The 26366-nt window shown below is 36.6% G+C and overlaps 1 protein-coding gene across 2 annotated transcripts in view; it reads left to right on the top strand.

Annotated features, from left to right (window-relative positions):
- Positions 1–4541: 4541 nt before the first annotated feature.
- The window catches only part of ADAD1 (adenosine deaminase domain containing 1), an 80087-nt gene continuing 58262 nt past the window's right edge, over positions 4542–26366 (top strand). For both annotated transcript variants that reach the window (XM_043487232.1, XM_043487222.1), the window contains exons 1-6: positions 4542–4817; positions 5200–5379; positions 6126–6314; positions 8898–9065; positions 16572–16640; positions 20636–20761. In XM_043487232.1, coding sequence (XP_043343167.1) covers positions 5208–5379; positions 6126–6314; positions 8898–9065; positions 16572–16640; positions 20636–20761 — 724 coding nt within the window. In that variant the 5' untranslated portion in view covers positions 4542–4817; positions 5200–5207. The remainder of the gene's footprint in view (positions 4818–5199; positions 5380–6125; positions 6315–8897; positions 9066–16571; positions 16641–20635; positions 20762–26366) is intronic.

Genomic DNA, 26366 nt, shown 5'->3' with positions numbered 1-26366 from the left:
AATTGGATCAAAAAAGAATAAATTACCTGGAAAGAAACTAAGAGGCTGAAAAATGTATACACTGAAAACTGTAAGACACTGATGAAAGAAACTGAAAATGACACAAATAAATATTTGTGTGGAAATAGTCCAGTCTCATGGATTAGAAAAATTAATGTTGTTAATATGGCCATATTACTAAAGCAATCAACAAGATTCAATGCACTCCCTCTCAAATTTCCAATGGCATTTTTCAAAGACAGCAAGCAATACTAAAATTTGTGTACAACAACAAAACAACCCAAATAGTCAAGGCAATCTTGAGAAAGAACAAAGCCAGAGGCATCACACTTCCTGACTTTATACTATAAACTATGGTAGTCAAAACAGTATCGCACTGGCACAAAACAGATGCATGGATCAATGGAATAGAGCAGAGAGCACAGAAATAAACTCATGCATATATGGTCAATTAATTTATGACAAATGAGCCAAGATTATACAACGATTAGTCTCTCCAATAAAACTGGACAACCCATGGAAGAAAATGAAACAAGATGACTATCTCATACCATACACAAAAATAAACTCAAAATGGATTAAAGACTTGAACATAAGACAAAAGCCTAAAACTCCTAATAGAAACATAGGTAAAAGGCAAAAATAAACAAATGGGACTATAATAAACAAGTCATACTAAAAAGTTTCTACATAGGAAAGGAAGACATTAATAAAATGAAAAAGCAACCTCTGGAATGGAGAAAAAAATTTAAATCATATATCCGATGAGGGTTAATATCCAAAATATACAAAAAGCTTATAAAACTCAATACCAAAAACCCAAACAAACTGCTTTTAAAAATGGAGAGAAGATCTGAATACACATTTTTTTCCAAAGAAGGTATACAAATAGCCAAAAGGTACATGAAAAGGTGCTCAACATCACTAATTATCAAGGAAATCAAAACACAATAAGATACTAATTAACATCTGATAGAACGGTTATTATCTAAAAGACAAGTAATAACAAGTGTTGGTGAGGACGTGAAGAAAAAGCAGACTCTCATACACCATTGGTGGGAATATAAATCCATTCAGTGTCAATGGATAACAGTATGGAAGTTCCACAAAAAATTAAATATAGAACTATGACATGATTCACCATTTCCACCACTGGTTACTTATCTCAAGGAAATAAAACCAGTAACTGGAAAAGATATCTGCACCCTCACGTTTACTGCAGCATTAGTTACCATAGCCAAGGCATGGAACAACCTAAATGTCCCTTAATGGAGGAATGAATAAAGATATATGATATGTGATATAAAGATATGTAATATATATACACACAAGTGAATATTATTCACCCATAGAAAGAAGAAAATGTCATCATTTGTGACAACATGGATTGACCTTGAGGGTTTTATCTAAGTGAAATAAGACAGAGAAATATAAACACTGTGTGATCTCACCTACATGTGGAATTTTTAAAAAATGAGGTCATAAATACAAAGAACAAACTGGTGGTTGCCAGAGGCAAGGGGTGGGCATGTCAAACGGTACAAACTTCCTGTTATAAAAAAAATAAGTCCTGGGCATGTCACACACAGTATTTGCTATGATGTGTGTGTGTGTTAGTCAGTCAGTCACGTCTGACTCTTTGAAATCCCGTAGACTGTAGCTTGCCAGACTCCTCTCTTCATGGAATTCTCCAGGCAAGAACACTGGAGTGGTTGTCATGCCCTTCTCCAAGGGAGCTTCCTAACCCAGGGATCGAACTCGGGTCTCCTGCATGGCAGGCAGATTCTTTACTGTCTGAGCCACCAGGAAGCCCAGTAGATCTTAAAAGTTCTTATCACAAGAAAAAATATTTATAACTGTATGTGGTGATGTTAACTAGACTTGTGGTGACCATTCTGCAGTATATACATATACCAAAACATATGTTTTGCACACGAAACTCATGTTATGTGTTAACTGTGTGTGTGAGTCACTCAGTCGTGTCTGACTTTTTATGACCCCATGGACTGTAGCCCTCCAGGCTCCTCTATCCATGGGATTCTTCAGGCGAGAATATTGGTGTGGGTTGCCATTTCCTTCTCCAATGTGTTAATTATATTTTAATAAAAAAGAAGAAATTTAACTGACAAAACATTTTAAAAAAGAATACCACAGTAAAAACTGCTTCAGGCAAAGTGAAAATTAGTGAATCACACTTAGGGCAAAACAGGATATTTTCATATGCTCAAATTATCTCCCTCAAAATATTTATTAATATGGTGGTTTTAACATATGTTCACAAACTCTGTGGGGCTTCCCAGGTGGCGCTCGTGGTAAAGAACCTGCCTGCCAATGTAGGAGATGTAACAGATGCAAGTTCGATCCCTGGGTCAGGAAGATCTCCTGGAGAAGGGCATGGCAACCCATTCTAGTATTCTTGCCTGGAGAATCCCATGGATAGAGGAGCCTGGCTGGATATGGTCCATCGGGTAGCAAAGACTCAGAAATGACTGAAGCAACTTAGCAGAACACACCACAAACTCTGTGGTACTCCTCTCTCCAGAAGGTGGATCTCTGTTTCCTTCCCCTCATGTCTTTGCTGCCTTCTAACAGAATATAGAAAAGGGAAAATAGTAACTTCACAGCGGAGCGGAGACACCAGACGGACACAACCTTAGCCAAGTCATCAAGATTAACATCACCACTAATAGTTGCTGATATCATGTACTCTTTGATATGCCACAAGATGTACACTTCACCTCCATCTTGTCAAATATCCTTAATTCTAGTCTAACCAAGAGAAAACATCAGACAAATGTAAACTGAGGGCCATTCCACAAAATATCAAAATCATGAAAAAGGATCAAATCATGAAAAACAAGTGAAGACTGAAAAACTATTTCAGACCACAGAAGACTGAGGAGCCGTGATGGCATGGTATCCAGGATTGAATTTGGACTTTAGTTAAAAACCTGGTGAAATCCAAATAAAGTATACAGTACAGTTAGTGGTAGTACTGTACCAATGCTAATTTCTTAAGTTTTGATAAATATACTACACTGTAACATGATAACACTAGGGGAAATGGATGGAAGAATATAGAAGCACTCTATCTTTACAATTCTATAAATCTAAAACTATTTCAAAATAAAACATTTATATATGCTGTATCTTTAAGAGTAATTTTTAAACATTCATTTTACTTCTTCAGCTTCTATTTCCACTCCATGTCCCTACTCAAATTTGGTCCTAATGAAATTATCTATTTTTATACTTTGAAGCTTTATTCACCATCCTGAGCACACTTCTTGGCAACATTTTAATTTTCTAACTCCTGTAAGCAAAAGTTTCTCAACGTTAAGAAAAAAATCTAGACTGAGTTATTATTAAAATTATTAACGAGCACTTGATCAAAGCATCAGTCAACACATTCTGATAACCACTAAAGAAAAATATGCTGCTTCTATTGAAAATGCATTGCTTAATGAGAGATATGAGGCTATTTTTTTCTCCCAATTAGCCCATATATTTGTGGATGGATATTACTTCTTGCTATAATGAGACAGAATACCATCAACTCTGTTATTTTTCTTTTTATGTGATTTAACCCTTGAGAAACCTTTCCCAGATAAACAAGTAGAGGAGCATTTAAATTTTGTTATAGCAATCTCCCTCAATCCCTTGAAGTCCTGGTGGGTTACATGCCAAGACCTGTTCAAATACTTGTAAAATACTATTTAAAATACTTTCAGTGATCTATCAGCAACACCTCCTTCATCTTTCCCAAGAGCAAAGAACTGAGGACACTCAATTTGTGTGTGTCATGCATGTATCAGTCATTAGCTTCTCAGGCCCCAACCAGTTTTGGAAACTGTGGCTTACTTGGCTCCACGTGAGGCTTCCGCAAGAGTCCAGGGAGGCTTTTTTCTGTAAATAACACACCGTGAGGCCAAACCTTGTCCACAGGTACCTTCTGAGAGTATAACTGTGGACAAAGCAAAAGGTTTCTTGAAACTACCCACACATAGGTACCCGAGGACTGCCTCCAGGGATCCTGTAATAGATAGGAGTGTACAGTCATGTCTGACTCTTTGCGGCCCCATGGACTGTAGCCCACCAGGCTCCTCTCTACCCGGGATTTTCCCTGCAAGAATACTGGTGTGGGCTGCCATTTCCTTCTCCAGGGCATCTTCCCAACCCAGGGATCGAACCTGCGTCTCCATCATTGCAGGTGGGTTCTTTACCGCTGAGCCACCAGGGACGACCCCTATAACAGATAAGGAAGCACTATTCCAGTGCTATGTCGGGATGGAGGGATTACCAGGCAGGTGTGTGTGGAGGGCATCAGGCAGGAGAGTGAAGGGGCTGAACTGCGTGATCTTACCCGCCTTTCCTGGCAGACAAGGAGGCCAATGGGCCCAGCTACTTACACTCAGGAAGCCTGTAGTACCGCACGAGGCCTTGAACATGCGCAATGCGCAACGCTCAACGTCATTGCGTCACTTGACGTCGCAAGCCTTGGAGCGCGGCAGGCACGCGCTGGCTCAGGCGCGGGGGCGGAGCACGGGCAGAAAGGACGGTTAGTGATTGGATGAGGCCTGCGTGGGGCGTCCGCCCGGGGCCTCCGGTGACTCCACGAGGCGGCTTTTGAAAGACGCCGTTCTGGCGGCGTGGCTCTTGGGCCAAGCGGTCTGAAGTGAGAGGTTGAGGCCGGGAGAAAGAAGCAACGGCGTCGTCGGCGGCTGGCCGGGGAGCCCCCGGCCTGCGACCTGGCCTGCGGCTCGGTCAGAGCTGCCCACCAGCGGGGTCCAGCCAGCCGGGCAAGAAGGACAATACTGGTGGGTGGGAGTTAGGCTGGGGCTCAGGAGGCCGCCAACCGGGTGGCCACTGGAGTCGGGGGGGGGGGGGGTCCTCAAATTTTTCTTTTCTTTTCCTCTTTTTTTCCCCTGACCCCTGAGAAAGGCTTTTCACCAAAAAACACGCCGTCCCTCCTTTCCTCCTTGTAGAAGTGCTTTGGGGAGGGGTTTGGGAGACAGTTCTGTCACCGTAAAACTGGTCACAAAGCAGTCATGACATTACGGGAGTGTTTGTCTTGGGAGTGTGTGTGTGTAAAGGCCCTGTATGGGAATGTATGGGAATGTGGTTTTTATTTCAGAGTAAGTATTTTTAGTTTACGTAGTACTTTTTAAATTTTCTGCTAATTTTCTTAACAATTTGTAGGTGAGAAAATGTCTGGCAACAATGACTGGTTTCAGAGTTCTCGGGTCCCTAGCTTTGCCCAAATGCTGAAAAAGAACTTGCCAGTTCAGCCATCAGCCCAGACGGTAACTACACCCACAGGATATTCCTCGGAAAGTTACAGCCTGTGGAACATGGCATCCAAGGTTACGCCAGTGACGGGTACAGACTCTTTTACATTTGTAATAATGCCTAAGTTCTATAAGATTCTGGGATGTCCAGTCAGTTTTGATGAGCTTCCGGTTTCACTGTTTCCAGATTATATATCCATTTACTTGTGGCCATGTCCCAACTGAAACTTGGATTTGACTCCCAGCCCAGTAGAAATGCTTCCCCTGGCTGTTCACTTAATTGTTCTTTACCACTTGAGCACAAGACCACTTCCAGTGTGTCTTGCCTTTTTGAAGTGAGGCTGTGTTTATGCCTTTCAGGAAAGAACTGGATTTATAAGGGGTTGTATTCCACATATCTCTTATTGTAGTGTTAAGTGTAAAGCCAGGCCACACACAGTAAAAATTCAGTTGAATTCAACTTAAAAGGTAAAAATAGTGAATCGGAAGCAGAGTCTAGGTTCTGGTACCAAATCTAACTATATTCTAGGCCTCAGTGACTTCATGTGTAAAAATGACTTAGCCTCTGAAGACCTTGACATCACTGAAATCTTATGATTCTTTGATATCACTTTATGCTTTGACAATAATAGCACTTTGCACACTAGCCTTAGTACTCCAGAAGGTATATACATAATAGGTTACACTTCTTTAGTAGTAGGAACATTTTTGATGAAAAACACATGCAAATGTGTGTGTGGAATTGTCTTTCATTTTAGGGAGGGGTTTAGTGCTTTTGCTTGTCTTATTACTCTTTTTAATCTAACCAAATTGACAAGCATAAACATTTATTTTTAGGTAATTTTCCAGAACCATTGCTTTCCAAAGGTCTTTCATCTATTTCAAATCCTGTCCTTCCTCCGAAAAAAATACCTAAAGAATTTATAATGAAATACAGACGTGGAGAGATCAATCCTGTATCAGCCTTGCACCAGTTTGCACAAATGCAGCGGGTTCAGCTTGACCTGAAGGAAACAGTGACAACAGGCAAGTACAAAGTTGTATCTGGTTGTTACAATACTAGAAAATATTTTCCTATTAAAAGCAGAGTATATTATGTGGCACTAAATTAGATTATTTTCTTTATTCACTTAATGGTGGGGTTGGATAACTACTAGTATGTTTTGACAAGGATGCTTCATAAATGTTTATATTCATACGTTAGCATTTTGAAACTAAATTTACTCATACAAAAATTTTACAATTACTGAATTTTAATTTTTTATGTATGGCTAATTAAATGGAAATCTCATCAGCCTTGTAGATTATTTTCAGGTGTAACTAGGTGCTCCTTATAGCATAAACGTGCTTTTGTAGGGATGTTAAATATTTGGACTGATTATTTTTATCAGTATTCTGTGATGATGATGCCTGACAAGAAATATAGTCAAATTTGGCTTCTGAAATATAAAAGTTAGAAGGGAAAATAGCACATAGGTGATTGATTCTCTCTCTGAAGACTTGCCCGTGACTTAATTTCTCCATTCTCTCTTAAACTGTCGCCCACCAGAAAATCTGTTACCACCTTGGGCCTGTGGAAAGCTACAAGAGTAAAAGACAGAAAAAAGTTTCTGATTTCTTCACCTTATGACTAGTGATTAGGAAAAACTTTAGGAAAGTGAAGGGATAAGAGAATAAAGTGCTCTTAAGAGGCATTGACAGGCTAAAAGCATGTGAAGCAAAGGAGCACAATCTTTAAAAATCTTCATATGTGTGCATGTGTAGTTTATTATCAAGTAGTTTCCTCTCTTTAATTTTCTATTCCTGATACTGTTACCAATAGGGGTCTCAGAGCTACTGTATGTGGTAGATTGTCATAGTGAAGCCAAATTTCTAGTCATTGATTTGGGTGAAACAGCAGTACATTAACAGGTGACAAAAAAAAGGGTTTTAATATTAAAGGTGAAAAAAAAAAAAAAAATATTAAAGGTGGAGTTTTCCTAGTCCTGTCACTGTAGGTTGGATAACTGGGATGTTTTCAATACTATAGACTGAATTTTTGTGTAATTAGTTAACTTTCTGCCATTCTGTTGGTCAGCTCTTAATTGAACTAAGCAAAACTCAAAAACACAACCCAATGATTGTTCATGGTGTTCATTTTATGTGCATAGTACTGTTGAATTACCTAATTCTGTAGATTTGATAGAAAAACCACAGTGTCAGTATTTTTAAACCAGCTAGGTAGTGTGGATTTAGATGATGGTAAAGTTTGAGAACCTGGGGCAGAAACAAGATGAAAAGATGAAGCTTAAAGTCTCATCTCTCTGACACAGGGTACTTATTAACGAATTTGATGGATAGTATCTCAAACATAAGAATCATCTGGGCCACTTGTTAAAAATATGAGTCCCAGGTTTACTCATTTTGGATTGGAACTCAGATGATCTTGAAGAAATTTGGGAAACTGAGATCATAGATGTTGGGAGGAAAGCAGTTTACCCTGATACAGTCTGGAGTTGCTTATAAAATCTTGTTGTACATTTTAAAAACCTAGCAGTTAATGGAAGATGTGAGAAAACAATAATAAAGAGGCTTATGTGGAGTGACAATGTACCTAGCCATTTGTAACCAAAGTAGAGACTTAAGTTTCTTAAAGGCCTCCTATACTTGGCTGGTGGCTCAGATTGTAAAGAATATGCCTGCAAGGCCAGAGACCTGGTTTGATCCCTGGGTTGGGAAGATTGCCTGGAGAAGGGCATGGCAACCCACTCCAGTATCCTTGTCTAGAGAATTCCGTGGAGAGAGGAGCCTTGGTTGGTGCAGACCACGGGGTCACAAAGAGTCAGATGTGACTGAGCGATTAACACTATTAGGAAGACTATAGTCTAAATACCAAAAAGTAAAACTTTGGTATTACAGGCCAGAGAAATCTTTGGCCTGTAAAATTAGGAGAGGATTCCATTTCATTTTTAATCAGGAAAATATGAAAACTAGGTAAATGTAATTGTGTAAAGATACTTTTTCTGGCAACTTTGGATGATTGAACAGTTTCATTCTTCAGAATATCTTTTTTATTATTGTTTATGTTTTGGTTTCCTGTGTAAATCTCCACTATGCACCCTAAGGCTGTGATGGATTTGGATTGTTTCTGTGACTCTGATAGAAACATAGGATTTCTTCAAAGGAATTCCTTCTGTTCTGGAGCTTATAAAAGTATCAGGGCACTCAGAGGACAGGAAAAATTCAACTTCATCAGTGTTGAGGTTTGAAAGGAGCTATGTTGCCAGGTGCTCCACATTTTCACTTTCATTGATCATTAGATAAGACATTTGAATGCCTACCACTGCCAGGCATTATACAAGACACTGTCACTCTATGTGTGAATGTACTGTCAAGTTGGCCCTATTGTTGATGCTGGATTTGAAGCCACACTAGCTGCTCGGAGTATTCCTCAGAACAAGTTTAGGGGTCCACTCAGCTATACTTACAACCTGTATTAACCCTACAGAAAAACTGGCAAGCTGAGATTGTTTTACGCAGTTGTACTGGAATGTTTTCCTATGTAACAGACATCTTTTGCAAGATCATTCTGTGAAGTATTACAACATTTATTCTGAGTTATTTTTCAAGGTAATGTTATGGGACCATATTTTGCTTTTTGTGCTGTGGTGGATGGTATTCAATACAAGACTGGACTGGGACAAAACAAAAAGGAGTCTAGATCCAATGCAGCAAAATTAGCTCTTGATGAGCTTCTACAGCTGGATGAACCTGAACCAAGAATTTCAGAAACATCAGGTAAATATTTTTTATTATAAAGTAGTGTTGTAAAATGCTTCATTTTCCAGAAAGAATCATCTGAAAGATTTACAATAACGAAGTTATTCCAACTGCACGATAGAAGTAGCAGGATTTGAATTATTTCCTTCCTTTGCTGATCTCTGAGTTATTTGATAGTAGTTAAAATGCTGTTGTATATTTTAGCACCAAAGATATAAACATGTCGCTGAACTGTCTGGTAACTTGTCAGATTGTTGATGGATTTCAGTCCTGAAACTTAGTTTTTTCTTTAATTTATTGGATTCTTGTTATGCTCTCAAACTATACATTTAACATGGACAGGTTTTTATGCAATTTTTGTGATGTTTGCCTGTGTTAAATTTGATAATGGTAGGATTACTTGAGAAAATAAGGGCCTAAGGTAACATAGCAAGTAGGTTGAGAGTGTAAACTCCAGATATAGATTGCTCAGTGTTGAGTATTGTCCCTGGACAGATAAGTTGTTTGCCTTCTAAGCCTTAGTTTCATCGCTTGAAAAATGGAGACAAGGATAGATACCTCCTATATCTGTCATTTTAGAATTCATTAAATACATGCTAAGCCTTTAACCAGTGCTTGGTGAAGAGTTCAGTCGCTCAGTCGTGTCCGACTCTTTGTGACTCCATGAACCACAGCACACCAGGCCTCCCTGTTCATCACCAGCTCCCGCAGTCTATCCAAACCCATGTCCATCGAGTCGATGATTCCATCCAACCATCTCATCCTCTGTCATCCCCTTCTCCTCCTGCCCTCAATCTTTCCCAGCATCAGGGTCTTTTCAAATGAGTCAGCTCTTTGCATCAGGTGGCCAAAGTACTGGAGCTTCAGCTTCAACATCAGTCCTTCCAATGAACACCCAGGACTGATCTCCTTCAGGATGGACTGGTTGGATCTCCTTGCAGTCCAGGGGACTCTCAAGAGTCTTCTCCAACACCACAGTTCAAAAGCATCAATTCTTTGGCACTCCGCTTTCTTTATAGTCCAACTCTCACATCCATAGGTGACCACTGGAAAGACCATAGCCTTGACTAGACGGACCTTTGTTGACAAAGTAATGTCTCTGCTTTTTAATATGCTGTCTAGGTTGGTCATAACTTTCCTTCCAGGGAGTAAATAATCAACAGAGGTTCTTATTAATCAATTTGAGGAATATATGTGTTAGCATAGTAAACAGTTTTTTTCAGTATTCATTCATCTTGATTTTTTTTAATTAATTCATTTTGGTTTTGATTTCATTTAGATTACATTTTGTTTTCCCTATAAATGAGGCAACTTCAATAAAGAAAAACATTTAAATTTGATTTAAACTGACAGTTGACTAATTCTTTTTAAATTCAAATGATCACTTATATTTTATGACTGGGCTTTTTTGTTTATAACTTGTTAATTATAATATTTCTTTCATAATACTTCCCTTAAGGTCATTTTGTTCTTTAAGTTCAATCTGTATTTCATATTTTAATTTTTCTGTTTAATTAAAACCATTATTTAATAATTAAAAGTGATCTAATTTGACATATCTCAAATTTGATGTGTCTATTTCATTGTTTTAAAAATAGTTTGTCATAGTTTGGACTAAATAACTATTTAGAAAGTATTTTGTTAATTTTCATATTTCTGTTCACTATATTTCAGATTAATTAATTTTTTTAGAGCTAGATGTGATTTTGCTGTCTTACATATATTGGCAGTTTATTAATGGAAAATCACTATATATGATGATTTTATAAGCTATCAACCCCCTTAGATATGTGCCCAGAAATATTTTCCCTGTTTCTTTCCAACCATCGCATGCATTCAAATCACTAAATCTGTGATTTGAAGATCTGCTGTGTTTCAGACAGTTTTCCCAGGATCCACCTGCCAATATACAAAATGCAGGAAATGTGGATTCAATCCCTGGGTGAGGAGGATTCCCTGAAGGAGGAAATGGCAACCCACTCCAGTGTTCTTGCCTGGAAAATTCCATGGGCAAAGGAGTCTGGTGGGATACAGCCCATGGGGGTGCAAAGAGAAGGACAGGACTGAGCACGCACACATGCATGGATGTTCCAGGGGCTGTGATAAATACTGGGAATCTAGACTCAAATAAGACCCATCTTCTACCCTCAAAGAATTAAAATACTTTGTTGAAATCCAGTTAAAACATATCTACAGAATTTCCCAATTTCTAATTTAATTACTAGAAAAGGATATTTATAATTATAAACCATATAATTGGTTTCTCATGAAAAAATGCATTTCCCTAAGAGTTTTCAAAATGCTTATCTAGGGCTAGCAAATCTTTTGCCCTTTGGCTACAATTTTTAGTTTCTAAACATTTATATTTTCCTTTTTTGTGAAAATTAAAGTAGCATTTTCCCATTTCCAGTGATAGCATTTTAATATTCAACATTGTTTTCTCAAAGAATGACAAATGCATTAATTATGACTAAAATTTCTTTCAGTTCAGCTCAGTCATGTCCCACTCTTTATGACCCCATGAACCACAGCACACCAGGCCTCCCTGTTCATCACCAACTCCCAGAGTTTACCCAAACTCATGTCCATTGAGTTGGTGATGCCATCCAGCCATCTCATCCTCTGTCATCCCCTTCTCCTCCTGCCCTCAATCTTTCCCAGCATCAGGGTCTTTTCAAATGAGTCAGCTCTTCGCATCAGGTGGTCAAAGTATTGGAGTTTCAGCTTCAACATCAGTCCTTCCAATGAACACCGAGGACTGATCTCCTTCAGGATGGACTGGTTGGATCTCCTTGCAGTCCAGGGGACTCTCAAGAGTCTTCTCCAACACCACAGTTCAAAAGCATCAGTTCTTTGGCACTCAGCTTTCTTTATAGTCCAACTCTTATATCCATACATGACCACTGGAAAAACCATAGCCTTGACTAGACGGACCTTTGTTGACAAAGTAATGTCTCTGCCTTTTAATATGCTGTCTAGGTTGGTCATAACTTTCCATCTAAGGAGTAAGCATCTTTTAATTTCATGGCTTCAATCACCATCTGCAGTGATTTTGGAGCTGAAAAAATAGTCTGCCACTGTTTCCACTGTTTCCCCATCTATTTGCCATGAAGTGATGGAACAGGATGCTATGATCTTAGTTTTCTGAATGTTTTGCTTTAAGCCAGCTTTTTCACTCTTCTCTTTCACTTTCATCAGGAGGCTCTTTAGTTCACTTTCTGCCATAAGGGTGGTGTCATCTGCATTTCTGAGGTTATTGATATCTCTCCCAGCAATCTTGATTCCAGCTTGTGCTTCTTCCAGCCCAGCGTTTCTCATGATGTACTCTGCATATAAGTTAAATAAGCAGGGTGACAATATACAGCCTTGACGTACTCCTTTTCCTATTTGGAACCAGTCTGTTTTTCCAGTTCTGTTTTCTCTTGCTGTAGAGCCTGTAAATAATTTAATTAGGTCATCTTTCCCCTTATAATGAACTACATTTTCTTCTTTGCAGTGTTTGTCCTAGACAACTGAGTTTTTTTTCTTGTGAAAAGATATGAAGCATAAGTGTTGAGTATTTCTTCTCACATTTGTTTTTCTATTCTTCTCCCCATTTATAATGTAAAATGTTTCAAAATCATTTTAAATTTCTTCAAAATTCTGAACTCATCAAGATTATTTTTCATATGTATCTTTTTGTTATGTACATGTTTTTAAAAGTATGTTATTTTTTCATTAACCATATGAAAACTTTTTGGTTTTTTTCCAAGGGTAGTATGATTAATGATGTTAACGTTAGGTTTTGAAAATCTAATACTTTGACATAGTGATTTAAGAATCTGACTCTAGTTTATTTCAATACCTCTTGAAAACATTTAATAATGTGATAGAAGTAACATAAACTTTTTATAATGCATATATTTAAAACATAAAATTTACCCAGTTATCCATTCTTAGTGTATCATGCCAGTAGTGTTAAGTACATTCATTTTTTTGTGAATCCAACATCCAGAACTATTCATCTTGCAAAATCAAAATTCTGTACTTGTTAAAAATTACTCCATTCTCCCCTCCATCAAGCCCATGGCAATTTTCATTCAACTTTCTGTCTGTATGAGTTTGACTACTCGAGGTACCTCACAGAAGTAAAATCATAGCAGTATGTGCCTTTTGTGACTGGCTTATTTCACTTAGCATAATGTCCTCATAGTTTGTCCATGTTGAGGCATGTGTCAGAATGTCCTTCCTTTTTATCACTGAATAATAATTCTATTATATGCATATCACATTTTGTTTATCTGTTCATCTGTAGATGGACATATGGGTTGCTTAACCTTTTGACTATTGTAAATAATGCTGCTATGAATATGGGTGTGAGTGTATGTCTTGAATACTCAGCTTTCAAATGTTTGAGTTTTATACCCAGAAGTGGAAATGCTGGATCATATGGTAATTTTATATTTAATTTTTTTTGAAGAGCTGCCATATTGTTTTTCATAATGGTTGCACCGTTTTATATTCCATCCATAGTGCACAAGGGTTTCAGTTTTTTTTTTTTTTCATTTATTTTTATTAGTTGAAAGCTAATTACTTTACAGTATTGTGGTGGTTTTTGCCATACATTGACATGAATCAGCCATGGATTTACATGTGTTTCCCATCCCGATCCCCCCTCCCGCCTCCCTCCCCATCCTATCCCTCTGGGTCTTCCCAGTGCACCAGCCCTGAGCACTTGTCTCATGCATCCAACCTGGGCTGGTGATCTGTTTCACCCTTGATAGTATACTTGTTTCAATGCTATTTCTCTCAGAACATCCCACCCTCGCCTTCTCCCACAGAGTCCAAAGTCTGTTCTGTACATCTGTGTCTCTTTTTCTGTTTTGCATATAGGGTTATCGTTACCATCTTTTTAAATTCCATATATATGTGTTAGTATACTGTATTGGTCTTTATCTTTCTGGCTTCTTCACTCTGTATAATGGGCTCCAGTTTCATCCATCTCATTAGAACTGATTCAAATGAATTCTTTTTAATGGCTGAGTAATATTCCATGGTGTATATGTACCACAGCTTCCTTATCCATTCATCTGCTGATGGGCATCTAGGTTGCTTCCATGTCCTGGCTATTATAAACATGCTGTGATGAACATTTGGCACGTGCCTCTTTCAGATTGGTTCCTCAGTGTATGCCCAGGAGTGGGATTGCTGGTCTATGGCATTCTATTTTCCAGTTTTTTAGAAATCTCCACACTGTTCTCCATAGTGGCTGTACTAGTTTGCATTCCCACCAGCAGTGTAAGAGGGTTCCCTTTTCTCCACACCCTCTCCAGCATTTATTGCTTGTAGACTTTTGGATAGCAGCCATCCTGACTGGCGTGTAATGGCACCTCGTTGTGGTTTTGATTTGCAAAGGGTTTCAATTTTTCCAAATCCTTGCCAACATTTGCTATTTTCATTTTTTTTGATAGTAGCCAGCCTAGTAAGTGTAATAGCTCACTGTGATTTTGACTTGCTTTCCCTAATTATTGGTGATATTGAGCATTTTTCAGTGTGCTTATTGGTCACTTGTATATCTTCTTTAGAGAGATGTCATACCTGAGTCCTTGGCCCAGTTTTGAATTGGGTTGTTTGGTTTCCTTTTGAGTTTAGGGAGTCCTCTATATATTCCAGATAACAGCCTCTTATCAGATATGTGATTTGCAAATATTTTTTTCTCTTGTGATTTTCATTTTTACTCTGTTAATAGCATCCTTTGAGTTTTGAAAAAGTCCAGTTTGTCAGTTTTTTGTTTGTTGCCTGTGCCTTTGACATCATGTCCAAGAAATCATTGCCAGATCCAGTGTCATGAAGCTTTTTCGCATGTTTTCTTCTAAGAATTTTATAGTTTTAGCTCTGATGTTTGAGTCTTTGATCCACATTGTGTTAATTTTTGTATATAGTGTTATCTAAGGGATCTGACTTCATTTATTTGCATGTGAATATCTAGTTTTTCCAGCATCATTTTTAGAAAAGACTGTTCTTTCCCCTCATTAGACTTATTAGAAAAGACCCTGATGCTGGGAAAGATTGAAAGCAGAAGGAGGAGGAGGGGACGACAAAGGATGAGATGGTTTGGATGGCATCACCAACTTGATGGACTTGAGTTTGAGCAAGCTCTGGGAGCTGGTGATGAACAGGGAAGCGTGGCGTGCTGCAGTCCATGGGGTCGCAAAGAGAAACAACTGAGCAATGAACTGAGCTGTCATTTCCCCTATTGAATGGTAGTGGTGCTCTTGTTGAGAATCATTTGAAGGCCTTTAAAAAACTTTATTTCTGCACTCTCTATTCTATTTCATTGGTCTATATGACATTACCACAGTCTTGATTACTGTCACTTTAGTATTAAGTTTGAAATCAGGAAGTGTGAGTCCTTCAACTTGGTTCTTCTTTTTCAAGATTATTTTCCCTGTTTATGGTGTTTCAAAATGTAGACCAACTTGTACAGTCACATTTTCTTATTTATTGAAAGCATTTGTGCTTGATAAACAAGATTTAATATCTTTAGTTTTCATTTCACCCATTGAAAAGATGGGAAAAAATCCGTCTTCCTCTGAGTGTTTAGAGTTCTGCCTATCTATAAAGTTCAGAGTGTATATATCTAACTATAGTCAATATTTACTTAACTAATGTGAACCCCAAGATGACATAGTCAGTCTTTGTTAATTTCTGTGTTTTCAACCAGTTTCTCATTTTACTCAAAGTGGGGTCCAGAGTAGCATTTCTGTTTACTGTCTGTCTCTATGAGTGATTCTTGAGAGATGCTAACTACTTTAGTTGAACCTTTGCTCCAGGACTTTTTTCATTTAAACTTTCCTGATCTTTTTTGTCCCTTTGATTTAGTCATGCTTTTTTCTTGTTTTTCCTGGATTCCCTAATTTGGAACCAAATTAGAAAGCTGTTGCAAAGAATTGTGTAAAAAACTTAGAAAACTTTTTTTTATGTCAATTTTTTTTATTTGCTACTGGCACAAAAGAATGAAATTGTTTCTGAATTATGTTTCGATCTTTAAATTACTCGTTTAACAAGTTCATTTAAATAAATAACTTAGAAAACTTTGAATGAAGTATTCTCCTACAAAATACTCTGGTAAAATAACATTAAAATGATAATTTTTACTTAATTAAAATTTTGATAGAGTATTAAATACAAATATTTTATAAATGTTTTACCTGGTAATACTATAGATATAAAATTGTTCATAAGCATTTAAACTAGGGTTTAATTTTAATCGATTTTCAGGATGTTGAATCTGTTACAAAGCAAGCTATATAGTAGCATAAGAACAGGGAACCAGAAATGTATTTGGTGTTTGTATAATTGATTTCAGTATAACAAAAACATTTAGAAAGGCTGAGCTAATGGATAATTGATGGCCTAGAGTTGGCAGATGTATATAGAAAAAACAATCATTCTTGGATTGTTGTTTTATTACAGAATAGTATTATACCTGTCCTTTTGAACGTTGAAGTTACATTTTTCCTTATGATTTTGTTTTATTTACAGGTCCTCCTCCTATCCCTGCAGAACCTATTGTTTCACCTGAACCAGTATATGTTTCAAAAGTACATTATGGTAGGAAAGTCCTTTATGATAATTTTTAAAAGAAGATTAACCCAATTAAAAATTATAACAGCATACAATTAAAATATGCATAGGTATGAAAATGTGCATTAGTATTTTATTCAAACCTGTCACACTTCTACAAAGATGAGTGTTTCCTTCCATACTCTGCTAAAAATTAGACAAATAATAAAATTGGAGAGGAACAATCAAAGAAGTGGCTTTTTTCCTATAAAGAGATGACTTATCAATATCATGTAACTGGTTTTTTGAAAATTCTGTGCTTTGGTGGGCTGGTCATTAATGAAATCCATTGGCTTTCTGGTGCTTGATGGTTGGGATATTCATTTCAAATAATCTGTTCACTTTCTTTTAATGTTAGTTGTTACTGAAGCTCAAAAAAACTATAACTGCAATTAAAGTTACTAGTTGTGTGACCTAGAACCATTTACTTCTCTCTGTACACCTTAATTTCTCTACCTGTAAAATGGCTACAACAATAACTGCCTCATAGGGTTATTGTGAGATTTAAATTAATTTATGCATGTACAAAAACTTGATCAGTGCCTGGCCCACAGTAGGTGCTCACTAAATAGTAACTACTATTATTTTATTGTAATATTTTATTCTATTCAACACTATATGGTGATTGTTGTATACTTTTCCCATTAGATTGTTAATCCCCTGAAAGGCAGGAAATTATCCTTAATTTATACATTGCCTACATAGTAGTAACACTTCAGACTTTAAAATTTAGAGTATTTGCAAAACTAAAATGAAGAAGAGCATTTCTTTCTTTGTCCTTTCCAGGTCTGAGGATTAGGATTTGAATACACTTTTCAGACTCTTTCTGAGACAGAAAAAGGCTGTGTACATTTGTGTGCTTGTTTCGAGTAAAAGGACTAGACCAGGGGAAATAGGCACATTCAAAAGGCAAAATCAATCAATAGTTAAATATATTCAGTCAAATATTGTCACTTGATCTAATGATCATAGGAATTGATGAACAGAAGGACAGTGAATGATCATTTCAACAGCAGTGATCTCTTAATATTGAAAGGGGCTCTAGTCTTTTCAGCTTCAATGGACATTTTTAATGAATACTAGAAAGAATCCTAGGTTAATGATGGGCAGATAATACAGATTACTGGTTCCCTGAATATGTGGTTAACAATGTGTTTAAAAAAATACATGAGTAGAGTCAGGTTTGGTAGGCTCAGGTAAGGAGTTAAAAAGTTAAAAATTAACAGTTCTCTGTTAGGAAAGGGAGGGACAAGCATCATTCTTCAGGCTGATGTGTAAACACAAGAGTTGAATATTATCACTTAGAAGAAGAAAAGATTTGAGATAGATAAAAATCTCCTGAACAGCTCCTTTTGGGCCAGTTATGGAAGGTCTCACTTTTTCACAGCCTGTCTACTTTGCCATATTTTTACTGGACTGTATCTTCACTTAATATAACATTTTGGTTCTGAAGATAGATTCAGGTTCCTTATGATATTAAGGATCGCTTGAAATTAGCAACTGGAAGTCAAGAAAATGGTGTTAACATCATATATATCATGTTTTATCTCATCCTTCACTTCCAATAATTTGTGAGAACATTTTATTTCCTCAGCAAGCAGCACACATGTATAGGAAAAATGGTATTGCTCCTTATTCATATGCATGCTAATAAGAGATCCATTTAGTGGCAAAGATTTGTTTATATTCACAGGATTCATTATTTTCTTCAACAGCCAGTTAAGATCAAGAGCTGTATCAGTATGTTGTTAAGTTCTAAATGTTCTTTATAATATTCAGGTGCAACCTTTTATATTCAGCGAAACATTGTCCTGCCTCACATATAATTCTTGTTCTGTCAGTATTAATTGCAGTGTATTTTTCTGTTTTATATCATTGCACAAAATAATTGCTAACTATATAGTCAAACTAAAAGTCACTGAATCTTGTCCGACTCTTTGCGACTCCATGGACTCTACAGTCTGTGGAATTCTCCAGGCCAGAATACTGGAGTGGGTAACCTTTCCCTTCTCCAGGGGATCTTCCCCATACAGGGATCAAACCCAGGTCTCCTGCATTGCAGGCAGATTCTGTACCAGCTGAGGCACAAGGGAAGCCCAACCATATAGGACATGATGAAACAAATTACACTCATTCTTTGGAACCATTAAGAAGGAGGGTAGCACTAATGTCTACCTTTGAATGATGCCCAAGACCAGTTGCAAAGTGGATTTTAGCATGCCCAGTTTTTATTTTTTAAAGCAGTAAATGTTTTTATTTATTTGTTTATATTTTTGTTCATCAAAATATCCATCCTGATAATAGTGGTTGCATTTGGAAAGGAAGACTTCTGAATGTACACCTTTTATATTGCTGTTGGAGTGAAAAAAAGATTTCATTTTAAAATATCATTAAATGAGTATGCTTCTCTTGTATCATAAGATTTTGGTGATAAGCAGAGCCAAGTTGCTGAATACTTCTCATTCGTATTTTTACTATACACTATACATTTTTACTAACACCAAAAGCTAATTTTTATGCCACACAATGGTTTTGCGAATTTAAATAAAATATATGCTAGCATGCAATTGTAATAATTTGCACCTTCACACTTTGTGGTTAGATAAAAGAATATAACCAGCAGTTCATTCTTCTTTCCCTCAGAATTTCATTTTATGATTGTATCTATGAAGTTCTTTAACTCTTTTTGATGTGACTTTACCTGTTTTTTCTAAGAGAGCATTAACAGTATTAACAAAGAAAAATTCAAGTTTGACAAATATAAATAAAAACTTGTAAATGGCTTAACTGAGATTAGTTATATTAACGAAGACTAATAATGTTGAAATTTTTATCATTTGTGTGCCTTTTTAATATATTTATTAAGCAGGTAAGAATTTCTATGAAAGTTTATTTATATGTTTCATATATATGCAATGCATGAGAGCAAAATTGTGTCATTACTTCTTTCCTCCGAAGATATCATGGACTACAAACCACTTGATAAGACTACTTAGCAGCCATCATGCAACATCAGGAACTTTCGGTGGCTTAGTAAACAAGTAAACTTTGAGAAATACTCTGTTAAGTGATTCTGCAACCTCTCATTCTCTAGAATAATGATTCTTCCCTGGGGATACACAAGCATTATATACACAAAACAATAGGTGGCCAAGGTCCTATCTCAGAACCTCAAAACTTTCATATTTTTTAAAAAGTTCATGGGTAAGTTTTGATGTATATTCTTGGTTATGACTATTCTGTGAAAGTGAAATTGCTCAGTCGTGTCTGACTCTTTGCGACCCCATGGACTGTATAGCCTACCAGGCTCCTCTGTCCGTGGAATTTTCCAGGTAGGAGTACTGGAGTGGGTTGCCATTTCCTTCTCCAGGGGATCTTCCTGACCCAGGCATTGAACCCTGGTCTCCAGAATTGCAGGAAGACACTTTACCATCTGAGCCACCAGGGAAGCCCATACTAACTATTCTGTAGTAGTCCTAATTACTTAAAACTACCTTTATTTCCTTTCAAAGTCTGGGCTTTTGTTTAGTAGGAACATGGAACTGTATCAAGAGTTTAAGTGTTTAGTGCTTTGCAGTGGTTCTCAGTGGGGCAAATACTAAGGAGTATATTTTGATTATCAAAATGATTAGGGAAGACTGTTGGTTTTCATTTGTCAGGCAATGTGGGACAGTCCCTTACAACAGAGAATTGTCTTGTGTCCTGTATTCCTGTATGACTTTTCAATATTTTATCAAATACAAATCAGTAATCTTCTAATATGTAGTACTTGCGCTGCTTTTTTTAAACAAGAGTCTATCCAAAAAGCTCAATAACTTGTATACTTTTAGAATGGAATACTTTAAAATCTCAGTCATGACATAAATTATAAATTTACTTCCATACCTCTGAAAATTAACTCACTCAGTTGAAAGGTTATTCTGGCCTCTGGGATAAAGCACAGTGTTCTTCAAATTCATGTTGCATTTGATTTTTTTTTCTAGAAGGGAGACATATTCAGTTTGCAAAGATTTCACAGATTGTTAAAGAAACATTTAGTCAACTAATTTCTAATCAATCAGAGTATCTGAAATGTAGCAACTCATTAGCTGCTTTTATAATTGAAAGAGGTAAGTGTGAGTATTTGGTATGTGTTTATAGAAAAACTATTAAGTAACTTAATGATACTGTGATAGTATTTAACTTTCTTTGCCCCTATTGATAGTGGTGCTGCATTGATTTGAAATAGCCTTTTCTAGTAGGTGTGGGTTGATAAACACGCATTCTCAAAAGATAGAGATAAAGTATACTGAACAGGAACCAATAGAGAACTGAAGAAAGGTAAAATACTTAACATTTTAATCAGTAACTATGTTGGAATCACTGCCAACTTGAAATCTAACCTCATTATAACAAACAATGAGGACTCTATAAAAATGAACATTTTCTTCACTTTCAAGTAATAAAAGATTAAAAAATGAAAAATAATGAATCTCTGGTTTTTCCTGTAATTATAATGTGATTTCAATTACATCTTTTATCCTTTAATGTTCTAAATTGATATTAAAAGCATTTGAATTTTGTATTCATCTCTGAATGAGACACTGTAGATGATACAAAAACAATTTCATGTTTGGTTCCTATTCTTAAGGATTTTTTTTAACCTAGGTAGGAAGAGAAGATATATATGACTATTCAAGGGTCAGCTTTGGTTTGAAATCATGGAGCATGATACCTCCATGCTTTTTTTTTCTCTCTCTAGAGATTGCTTGGTTATTTGGGTGTTTCCGTGTTTCCATACAGATTGTACAGTTTGTTCCAGTTCTGTGAAAAAACGCTGTTGGTGTTTTAATAGGGATTGCACTGAACCTGCAGATTGCCTTGGATAGTAGTATGATCATTTTTAAAAATTGATTTCCTTATTTTAATTGGAGGCTAAAGAATCGCTTTACAACATCGTGGTGGTCTTCGCCAGGCACTGACATGCATCAGCTTTGGGTGTACATGTGTCACCACATCCTGAACCCCGTCCCCACCCCACCCCTCTGGGCTGTCCCAGAGCACCAGCTTTGCGTGCCCGGCTTCATGCATCAAACTTGGACTGGTCATCTGTTTCTCATATGGTAATATACATGTTACAGTGCTGTTCTCTCAAATCATCTCACCCTCGCCTTCTTACACGGAGTTCCAAAGTTTGTTCTTTACATCGGTATCTCTTTTGCTGTCTTGCACATAGGGTCGCCATTACCATCTTAATTTCTTCCAGTCTTTGAGCGTGGTATATCTTTCCATTTGTTTGTTGTCATCTTCAGTTCCTTGTCAGTATCTTACAGTTTTCTAAGTACAAGTCTTTTACAAAACTCCTTGGTTAGATTTATTCCTATGTATTTTATTCATTCTGATATAATTTTAAGTGGTATTGCTTTCTTAGTCTTTTTTGATAGCTCATTATTAGTATATAGAAATGCAGAACATTTCTGTATATTAGTTTCGTATCATGTAACTTTACTGAATTCATTTATTACTTGTAATAGTTTTTTGGTGGAGTCTTTAAGAATTTCTATATATAGTATATCATCTGCAAAGGGTGGCAGTTTTATTTATTTCCATTCAAATTTTATTCCTTTTATTTTTTTTTTTTCATCTGATTACCATGGTTTGGACTTCCAATACTATGTTGAATAAAAGTAGTGAAGGTGAGTATCTTTGTCTCACTCCTCTTAAGAGGACATTGTTTTCAGCTTTTCAACATTGAGTATGATGTTGGCTGCGATTTGTCATATATGGCCTTTATTATGTTGAGGTACATTCTGTCTCTACCCACTTTGTTGAGAGTTTTTTGTTTTTAATCATAAAAGCATGTTAAATTTTGCTGAAAGCTTTTTCTGCATCTATTGAAATCATGTACTTTTTAGTTTTCAATTGTTTATGTAGTGTGTCACATTGATTGATTTGTGGATATTATACCATCCAAGCATGCCTCGAATAAATCTCACTTGATTATGGTGTATAATCCTTCTGTTAATGTATTGTTGAATTTGGTTTGCTAATAATTTGCCCGAGATTTTTTTACATATGTGTTCTTCAAGCATATTGGTTTGTAATTTTTTTGTGTGTGGTATCTTTCTATGCTTTTGGTATCAGCATAATGCTGGCCTTGTAAAGTGAGTTTGAAAGTGACATTTCCTCTTTAATTTTTTGGAATAGTTTAACAAGAATGGGTATTAACTCTTCTCTAAATGTTTGGTAGAAGTCACCTGTGAAGCCATCTGGTTCTGGACTTTTGTTTGTTGGGAGCTTTTAATATTACTGATTCAATTTCATTACTGGTGATTAATCTGTTCGTATTTTCTGTTTCTGCCTTGTGCAGAGATTGTATGTTTCTAGGAATTTATTTCTTACTGGTTGTCCATTTTATTGGCATATTATGGTTGATAGTAATCTCTCATATTTCTTGGTATTTCTGTGGCATCAGTTGTAATTTAACCTTTTTCATTTCTGATTTTATTTATGTGGCTCATCTTTTTTTTTTTTTTAATGTATCTGGCTAAAGGTTATAAATTTTCTTTTCGAAGAACCAACTCTTTTTTCCATTGATCTTTTTTGTTTTTTTTCAGTCTCTATTTCATTCATCTCCGTTGTTACCTTTATGATTTCTACTAACCTTTGTTGTTCCGTTGCTCAGTCGTGTCCAACTCTCTGCAGCCCCATGGACTGCAGCATGCCAGGCTTCCCTGTTCTTCACAATCTCCTGGAGTTTGCGCAAACTTCTAACTTTAGTTTTTGTTTCCTCTTATTTTTCCAGTTCCTCTAGGTATAAGGTTGGATGACATATTTGAAAATGTTCTTCTTTTCTGAAGTAGACTTATTTATTTTATTTTGGCTGTGCTGCATCTTCATTGCTGCACTGACTTTCTCTCTAGTTACTGTGGGAAGGGGCTACTCTAGTTTCAACCTGTGGTCTCAGTAGTTGCAATGCACCAGCTTAGTTGCTCCATGGCATGTGAGACCTTCCCAGACCAGGGGTCAAACCCTTGTTCTCTGCATTGGCAGGCAGATTCTTAAAACACCGGACCACCTGGGAAGTCCCTAGACTTGTTTTAATTTCAGTCTTGTATCTGTTTTTGCTACATCCCATAGATTTTGGGTCATTGTGTTTGCATTTTCATTTGTGTCTAGATATTTTTTAATTTTCCTCTTTGATTTCTTCAGTGACCCATTGATTGTTTAGTACCATGTTGTTTAAAATACATGTGTTTGTGCTTCTTTTCTTATAATTGATTTCCACATTCATAGCATTGTGGTCAGAAAAGATGCTGTATATTAATACGATTTCAGTCTTCTTAAATTTATTGAGACTTATTTTGTAGCATAACATGTGATCTGTCCTGGAGATTGTTTCACATACACTTGAAAAGAATATGTATTCTGCTATTTTGATGAAATGTTCCATATATGTTCAATTCTGTCTGGTCTGGTGTGTCATCTAAGACCAGTGTTTTCAAATTGATTTTATGTCTGGATGGTCTGGCTATTGATGTAAATGAGGTGTAGCCCCCTACTATTGTATTATTATCAATTTTTCCCATTATGTTTATTAATACTTTCTTTATGTACCTGGATACTCCTATGTTGAATGCTTTACATTTACACTTACTATGTATTCTTTTCAGATTGATCCCTTTATCATTGTATATTGCCCTTTACCTTTTTACTGTCTGTCTTTTTCTTCCATTTTCATGGAAAATCTTTGTCGCTTTCACTTTCAACATCTGTCTGTTTGTAGATCTGAGGTGAGTCTCTTGCAGGCAGTAATGTGTATTTGTTTTCTATTCATTCAGCTACTTTATGTCTTTTTATTGGAGCTTTTAGTCGATTTACATTTAATTATTGATAGGTAAATACTTACTGACATTTTGTTACTTGCTTTCAGCTTATTTTTATAGTTCTCTTTTGCTTCTTTTTTCTTTTGCTCTCTTCTCTTGTGATTTGATGCCCATCTCTAGTAGTTGGGTTTGGATTCCTTTGTCTTTTTTGTGTGCATCTCTATTATAGGTTTTTGGTTTATGCCAACCATGAGGTTCATATATTAATATAACTATATATATATGAGTGATCTTAAGTTGATGATCTCAAACTGAGAAGGACTGGGTTATAGAAAGTCCACATAAATAGGAGGTGGAAAAAAAAATTAACAGTATCTTCTGAGCATAGGGTTTCAAAGAAATCTCAAATGGGGTACAGCAAAAAGTTATTCTGTTGCCTTTATTCATAAAAGGCAAAAATTGATGCATGATACAGGGTCTCGGGGCTGGTGCACTGGGATGACCCAGAGGGATGGAATGGGGAGGGAGCTGGGAGGGGGGTTCAGGGTGGGGAACACATGTACACCTGTGGTGGATTCATGTCAGTGTATGGCAAAACCAATACAATATTGTAATTAGCCTCCAATTAAAATAAATAAATTTATATTTTAAAACAAAAATTTAGACAAAGTATAATGTCAAACATCTGCCTTTTAAATTGAGATATTATTATTGAAGTATTTTTAAAACTTTGCTTCCTAGAAGACTCTCAGACTTTTTTTTAACCTTTTCTTTTGCACTGCAGTATAGCCAGTTGATAATGTGGTGATAGTTTCAGGTGAAGAGGGAAGGGACTCAGCCATGCATATACATGTGTGCATTCTCCCCCAAACCCCCTCCCATCCAGGCTGCCATATAACAGTGAGCAGAGTTCTGTGTCCTATACAATAGGTCCTTGTTGGTTATCCATTTTAAATATAACAGTGTGTACCTAACCATCCCCACCTCCCTAACTGTCCCTTCCCTTCAGCAACCATGATTCATTTTCTAAGTCTGTGAACCTCTGTTTTGTAAGTAAGTTCATTTGTGGAAGACTCTCAAACTCTTATTTGAAGGTGTGGAATTATTGATACTTTTCCATATTTTTGGTCAATATTTTGCTAGCTTTAAAATGGTAAAATAGAATTTTTCATTGAATTATAGGCCTAATTCACTCAGGTAACCTAATCTCTTTTTATATTAATACCTGGCATTTACTGGGTTGGCCAAAAAGTTCCTTTTGTTTTTAATTAAGAGATTTTTTATTTTCACCAAGAATTTTGATGATGATGTTCAGTCACTAAGCAATGTCTGACTCTTTGTGACCCCATGGACTGTAGCACACCAGACTCCTCTGTTCTCCACTATCTCATGGAGCTTGCCCAGATTCATGTCAATTGAGTTGGTGATGCTATCTAACCATATCAAACTCTGCCACCCCCTTCTCCACCTGCTCTCAGTTTTTCCCAGTACCAGGGTCTTTTGCAATGAGTCAACTCTTAGCATCAAATGACCAGCATATTAGAGCTTCAGGAACAGTCTTTCCAATGAATATTCAGGATTGATTTCCTTTAGAATTGACTGGTTTGATCTCCTTGGAGTCTAAGGGACTCTGAAGAGTCTTCTCCAGCATCACAATTCAAAAGGATCAATTCTTTGGAGCTCAGCCTTGTTTATGGTCCAGCTCTCACATCCATACATGACTACTGGGAAAACCATAGTTTTGACTATACATACCTTTGTTGGCAATGTGATGTTTCTGCTTTGAAATACACTGTCTAGGTTTGTCATAGCTTTCCTTCCAAGGAGCAAGTGTCTTTTAATTTTGTGCCTGCAGTCACCACCCACAGTAATTTTGGAGCCCAAGAAAATAAAATCTGTCCCTGTTTCC

This window comes from Cervus canadensis, chromosome 1 (assembly GCF_019320065.1).
Source record: "Cervus canadensis isolate Bull #8, Minnesota chromosome 1, ASM1932006v1, whole genome shotgun sequence".
NCBI classification, from domain to species: domain Eukaryota; kingdom Metazoa; phylum Chordata; class Mammalia; order Artiodactyla; family Cervidae; genus Cervus; species Cervus canadensis.
Note: the sequence above shows the minus strand (reverse complement) of the source record. Positions and strands in the feature narration are given on the sequence as shown.